This window comes from Juglans microcarpa x Juglans regia, chromosome 5S (assembly GCF_004785595.1).
Source record: "Juglans microcarpa x Juglans regia isolate MS1-56 chromosome 5S, Jm3101_v1.0, whole genome shotgun sequence".
Classification (NCBI taxonomy): Eukaryota; Viridiplantae; Streptophyta; class Magnoliopsida; order Fagales; family Juglandaceae; genus Juglans; species Juglans microcarpa x Juglans regia.
In genome coordinates, this window is record NC_054603.1 from 26999873 (window position 1) to 27006871 (window position 6999).

The following is a 6999-nucleotide window of genomic DNA, read 5'->3' on the forward strand; positions in this document are numbered from 1 at the left end:
ATAAAACTCATTTATCCACTCTGAGCGTTAAATAATGGAGTGGTATCCCCTTGAGCTTACACTATGCTATCAATGATATAAGATTAGATGTAACCATCTCGAATAGCAAGATTGCCTTCTAACCAATGAAAGCTAGAGAAACTTAAGTGAAGGACGGTTGAGCATTCTCAAGACGAAGTCACACTACTAAATGTTATGCAGAGATCGGATATCGAAACTATAGATTTTACAAATCATTTCTTAAATTAATGATACAAGGAGGATCTGCGATGGCTAGCAGACTAGTGAAAGAGGGTCCTTGTTGTCATGTATCATAATTTTTCTTTTCATTCTTAGTTATTTTAGTTACCCTAATGGGGAAGACAATGATTTTATGTTAAAGTTTCCAAAGACTTGTTTTGTGATGATGAGATGACAAGTAATGTGACTTGAGGTATTCATTTGATATTGTGGTGTTGTAAATCTTCTGGTACAAGAATTTTCTATAGTCTACCTTTCTGCTACAAATTACATATTACTTAGTAACATGTTAGGTTGCATGCATATTTATATGAGTCGTGTCGTATTGTGTCACTTATTATTTACATGAGTCATATTAGATTATTACAATCTGACCCATTTAGTTAAATTGGTCGTGTTCAGTTGGCCAATATAATCGAATATTAATGACTTGATATGGCATAAACAATTCCCACGAACACAAATTGCCACTCCTAGATTTAAAGGGATTACTCACCGATGATGTCTTCTAAGATATTCTTAAACAGCCTTAATGCAATTTGATCCAACTCTTCAGATATTCTTATTGTGATAATAGGACATTATCAATCAATAATTAAATTTATCGTTTTAAAAAATAAGGACCGGTCTAATGTTTGATATACAATCTCATATCAGCAAGATATGATGGAGCTGAAATGAACATAATATAGTGCATAGCATGACTCAGGCAGAAGTTTTTCTAAAATGAATATTTCTAGTTAGTGTCACAATGTATGTGCCAATCTCCAAATGTTGGAAGACCAATTCAAGTTTCAGTGCTAGCCACTGTAAACTCTTGATCAAGAGTGAATCATTGCCATCTATTACGACGTTAATAGTACGGACCAACAGGTAGGATCTATGATAATACTTTTACTATTAGCATAGAGATAATGATGAGCGTACAATTTTTTTACAACTCATTTTAAAACTAACTGATGCAATCTCACTTCATTAAAAATCAATTTCAATTTCTCCTCAAGGTCATTCGAGGTTTACCTAGTCGTTAACTTCAGAGTCTCATGGGATTAGTCGAGGTGCGTGACCACCCAGTCTGTCCGTGACCACCAGATGGTGTCATCAGCAGTAGGTAATAGTGCCTATTTGATTTAGTGTACTGAGAAACAAAAGTCCTTATCATATGTTTTCGGGGCTTCGAGGTTTAGATCGCTTAATATGGTAGTTCTACCAATAGAAATTTTGGCATGAAAACTAAAATGCAATATCACCATTTCATTCTTGCAGAAAATTCTTGGCATTTATACCCGCATTCAATTGGCATAACAAGAGATGGCTACAATTTCAGGGATGTTATTTCATTCAAACAATAAAAACATAAGTTATTATCCTTTGATAAAGTGCAATACGAAACATAACAAGTACCGGAATAGGAATCTTACCCACAGCACACAGGAAGTCTAAGGTCCAGGATGAACCCATCCAAAACTAACAAGATTTAGGAGTTTGCAATTTCACCTTTACCATCCAGACTTAATTTTTCACAGTCGTCACATGCTTCAGAAGCATGACAACAACATCCTGTGATATCCTTGCAGCTTCTGTCTTCAGGTGATGGATCTTTGCCCCTGTCTCATGCTCAAGCCGCTTAACATTTGCACCTGAATCACCACTGCTCTGAGAGAGAGAGAGAGAGAGAGAGAGAGAGAGAGAGAGAGAGAGAGTGTTAGGGGAAAAAAGGGAACAGTATAACTAGAAATAGCTGACCCTATAATGCTCATGCTGTCGCCATTTAAAGGCATCATTTCCTTCCAAGGATCTCAAAGGCATACATGAAAATTAGATTGATAAACCATGATTGTACAAGAATTCAAATCACCTTGACCATGTTAACGATATGAATAGATTTCAACAGCACACTTACCTCTGCAACTTTCCTCTGGAACTCACGCTCTATTTGTGCCCGATATTCAGTAATCTCCCTTTCAGCCTCTTCTTTGGCTTGTTTCAGCCTAGCCATTTTTGCTAATTGCATAAAAGAAATTCCCAATGTAATTAGGTATCAAACCTCAGAAAAGAAAATGAAAAGTACATATAGGGAGAAAGAAACCAGAAAAAAGAGAGCATCTATAGAAGCGTCATGTCATCTTGGGAGGTACATTATTTGAAGAACACTGGTTGATTTTAGAAAAGAGAAACATTTCTTACACGTGAAATGCAAATAACCTCATATGCCCTATTAAACCATGAACTTTTCCCTCTAAGATGAGAAAAAGAAACTGTTGGCACAGTCAACAGAACTTTATTTAATCAATGAAATAAGCATTACTTAAACATCAAACTCATGCCATACATCGATATGAACAGGACTCAGGTAACATCAAAATGTGCATATGTCAAGATAATAAAGAGAAAGATTACCACTTTTGGCTGCATTGACAATGTGTTGAGCTTCTTGTTCTGCAGTCAACAATTGTTGGATTCCACCTTGAACCCTATTGGATGCCATATTTTCCTGGAAATAGCAACACTATGTTCGAAAAATAAGATTGACAGGTGGAAACTACCACGAAAAGACATAAAGAAAATCTTTCAGCAATGGCAAACACTACTTGTTTGGTGCAAAATAAAACAAATTGCTGCCAAAATATATTTGGCCCAACTGGTCAATCAGTCAACTTGATGGACTCTTGTGATGTGAATTCGCTGTACAGTCTCAAATATATTGTGGAAAAGAAATTTGTTTATGGTTTCAATATTCTCAGAATATACATAGCAATCCCACAATGAAATAAAGGAAGTGCCAATTTGCAAATTCCTTCTAACAGTTTATCAGGGCACATGCTAGAGAGGATACAAATAATAGGTCACAAATTTCAGCCAATTTTTTCAAAAAAAAGATAACAGAATAACTTTTCACGTTTAATAACATCATTTCTACTGTTACAGACATAACTGAACAAGAATACATGTAATTGCAACTTGATCTTATTAAAAAAAGATGACAGAATAACTTTTCACATTTAATAACATCATTTCTACTGTTACAGACATAACTGAACAAGAATACAAGTAATTGCAACCTGATCTTAAAAAAAAAAAAAAAAAAAAGGACATGTTTACAATTTATAATATATATTCTTAGAGATTTCATCACTTGAACTCTTATTACTCCTCTAGGTTGCATCAGAAAAATTTTTATGTCAAGCTAGGACATTGGATAGCAAAATACTCATGCAAGAAGATAAATTGAAGAAAATGATTCCATAAACAACCTTAAAGTATGGGTGATCACTTATCAAATAGGATAGTTTTGAGAGTGTTTGACCATCAAACCAACCGCTTTGGTTTTAGAAGATAAACAACTGAATCACACTGCTGGGGGCTGACTAACTGAACATCTTGATAATCAATTTCATCAAAGCATTCGGTTGGTTTTCTCCGTTTAGCCCAGGATGCTAAAAGATGATGGCAACTGAGCAGAGCTTGATTTTGAGAGATGACAATGAGTAAAGGGATTGAGAATATTTGTGTGCATCATGCAATTTCCCTTTAAAAGACAACTATTTATGGAACCAGCAATGGAGGTGCCCTTTAATGATATTTAGAAAGAAAATCTAGCAAATACGACTTCTACCCATGAAAACCAGCTTCACAGCCAACCCCCAAAAGTCAGTAGAAAATAAAAATCAGAATCTAAAAATCTTTTGTTACTTGTTTTTCTCGTAAACCAAACACGGAGCAAATATGCAGACATAACTAATCTAACACGGCTGATAATCGATTTACGAATCCAAAATAGAATTGCAGCAAAGAAACAAGAAGATCTGGAGAAACAGAAGCAAATCTACCCGCAGTTGTACTCGGAGAAACACCCCTTAAAGTTGAAGACCTGATGTAGTAACCTGAATCTAAAAAGGCATAATTTCAGGAAAAGAAAGCCAGCAAGCGAGAGAGCCGAAGCCAGAAAGCGTCGCAGGTTACGTCAGAGAGAAATTCATGGGGATACGACCTACTATAGGCCTACTTTATGTGAAGGTTCGGAAAAAAGCAAAACACACGCGAGGAACCTTCCTCGACCATTAAATATGAAAGAAGACGAAATCATAGTTTGTTTGTATACGACAACATTTTATTTCAATTACAGGGAAGGAATTACATATTGTCCGCAACAGCTGTACAAAGTTATTTGCCTATAGGAATATTGAAACAACCACCAACCCATAAAGATAAAAATGAACCAATCGAAATCAGATCTTAGACAAAGGTTCCCAAAAATCGACATTCCAAAACCTTATTAATAGATTGTAATCTGATCAGTACAGATTTTTCGCTGATCTATATTGAACCCATTTAGGTCAAAAAAAATGCTAGAGAGTCCGCATTGATGAACTCACAAAAAGATCTGAGTTCGTCAAGCTACTATTTCCATCATTCTAATGGAATTTAGATTTTCCAGGCCCTATAAATTGGATGACTGATTGCAAGATTCATTTTTTCTTTCAAAATATATGCCCATATTTGATAATCGTTCGGAAAAAGAGAGAAGACGAAGGAGAAGGGGGGTGTTACATGACATGGCGCACCACGATACAGTAGAGACTTACTTGACTATCGATAAAGACTTCAAAAACAAAGCAAAAACGAATGGCAAATCTGATCCCATAACCATTAAATCACACCCAATCCAGACAGTAAATAACAGTTACAAGTGACATCAAGCACGAAAATACAAATTGGACAAACTTCTAGCCGCGTACGAGAGAGTGGGAGAGAACAGAGAGCAGAGGATTGAACCTGTAGTTGAGTAGAGAAGCTTGAGACGGCTAGGCAATGAGCTCTCTCCGCAGGAAACAAGCGCAGAGAGGGAGAGGACGAAAGACAATTGGCCTTCTATTCTCTGGTTTACCGTTTAAGTAGCATCCGTTGCAAGTCGAGTTTCCACGTGAGCGGTCCGATTATTTTAATACGAGTAATGTTATTAGTGGATTTCGCATGCACCGTATATTGGTTTTGAAAAAAAAAATAGTCTATTATTAAAAAAGAAAAATTCTATTATCCTGAATAAAAGAATGTATGTGTAGTCTAATTGATAAATATAGTAAAAAAAAATATTATTTTAAAAATAATATTATTATAATTTGAATTTTTTTTAAACATAATTAGATGGGCTTACACGCAATCCCAGGTATGTAGACTATCTCATTAAAAAATTAATTTTTTTATACGGATCTCGTATTTATTTATTTTTTTCAAAGTAATTGCATAACGTTTGAACACTCACGACTGTAACTATCATTTCTCTTTTAGCATTCATCAAATATTTTTCCTGAAGCATTCTTCCATCAGCGGCATATCCTGTTTAGCTCGAATTAAGTTTGCTCTCCAAATTTTGAGGCTATAAATTGAGTAAAACTGGTCATCATCTCTTTTATTATTATTATTTTCTTATTTTATGATATGATATTAAATAATTAAAAATTATTTATTATATTTTATTTATAAATCTATTATTTAATAAAATATCAAAAAAAAATATTAAGAAAATGATGATAAATAGATTTTTTTATAAATTATAATTGCCCTCAAATTTGAAAAAATATTTTCATGATTTCTAGGGCAGTAAGACTATGGGGATGATCGGTCTCGATTTCCTATTTTCAAATGTTTTGGTCTTCAATCCGGTTTTGTGGTGAGTTTTTCACTCCTGACTCGATCGAACGTAGGGGTGGTCACTCGGATTCTGATCTGGGCAACTGTTGTGTTGAATGTTAAATTGAGTTGAGTTGAGTTGAGGTAAGATGAGATGATAAAATATTATTAAAATATTATTTTTTTAATATTATTATTATTTTAAAATTTAAAAAAATTGAATTATTTATTATATTTTATATTAAAATTTAAAAAAATTATAATAATAAATTGAGATAAATTAAAAAAATTGTAATTATAAATTAAAATGAATTGTATTGGATTTAAAATTCAGGCCGAGTTCTAGTCCAGATTTGATCGGAGCTGATACTATTGTTAAACTGGTTTTTAGAATCTCATAAATTCGAGTAACAGGTTGTACCAAAATTTTTTTTTTTATTTTTATAAAAACCTATATTTTATTAAAGATTTTTTAAGAAAGAAAATAATGTTCAAAATATAATACTATTGCATTGACATTGTCCATAATAATAAAAATATATCAAAATAGAAAACTATAGGTCAAAAATAACTAAAGCTATAAACAACCAATTACCTTTTTAACTACATGCATTTAAAAAAAAAATCTAATATTCATCATGTAAAATACAAGCAACACAATCCACTACATATTTACAATGATTGGTATTTAACATTACATTACAAAATATAACATTATAAGATGTGAGATACAAAATAAGTAGCATGGGCATTATGCCCATTAGCTTCTCTCTTTGAGGATGAGATGTACTTCTCTCTTAAACTTTTAACCAAAACTTATTACTAATGAATTAATACATCGAGCTTTTGGTTGTATTGCTTCAAGACGTTCCATACTTTGGCTACGTTTGGATACTGAGATGATTGCAGATGATCTGAGTTGATTTATGAATAATAGTATTTTGTGGATCTCATTGAAATGTGTTTGAATGTAAATAAGTTGATATGTGTGTTTAAATGTATGGAATAGGTTGAGATGTGTTTAATTTTTTATGGAAAGTTAAAAAAGTAGTGGGTCCTATCAATGATTGGTGTTAACGTCATGTTTCATATGCCTTTGGACCAGATTTCAACAACTCAAGTCTTCCA

At 33.2% G+C, this 6999-nt stretch overlaps 1 protein-coding gene across 4 annotated transcripts; it reads right to left on the bottom strand.

The window, feature by feature from the left end:
* Nucleotides 1-1552: 1552 nt before the first annotated feature.
* Nucleotides 1553-5170, bottom strand: LOC121268155 (V-type proton ATPase subunit G-like). 4 transcript variants are annotated; one of them, XM_041172283.1, is made up of 4 exons: nucleotides 5017-5170; nucleotides 2641-2734; nucleotides 2144-2244; nucleotides 1553-1896 (listed from the first exon to the last, which is right to left on the bottom strand). In XM_041172283.1, the coding sequence occupies exons 2-4, from the start codon at nucleotides 2726-2728 to the stop codon at nucleotides 1753-1755; spliced, it is 333 nt and encodes a 110-aa protein (XP_041028217.1). In that variant the 5' UTR covers nucleotides 2729-2734; nucleotides 5017-5170; the 3' UTR covers nucleotides 1553-1752. The 4 variants fall into 4 exon arrangements, with proteins under 4 accessions (XP_041028217.1, XP_041028218.1, XP_041028219.1 ...); XM_041172284.1 differs by having other exon boundaries at nucleotides 2641-2749; nucleotides 5017-5163; XM_041172285.1 differs by lacking the exon at nucleotides 5017-5170 and adding an exon at nucleotides 4071-4270.
* Nucleotides 5171-6999: the final 1829 nt, after the last annotated feature.

Coding starts and splice junctions, on each gene's coding strand:
- LOC121268155 (XM_041172283.1), bottom strand. CDS start 2,728: ATGGCATCCAATAGGGTTCAAGGTGGAATCCAACAATTGTTGACTGCA. Junction 2,245..2,640: donor TGTCAATGCAGCCAAAAGTG/GTAATCTTTCTC, acceptor TTATGCAATTAG/CAAAAATGGCTAGGCTGAAA. Junction 1,897..2,143: donor TCCAGAGGAAAGTTGCAGAG/GTAAGTGTGCTG, acceptor TCTCTCTCTCAG/AGCAGTGGTGATTCAGGTGC.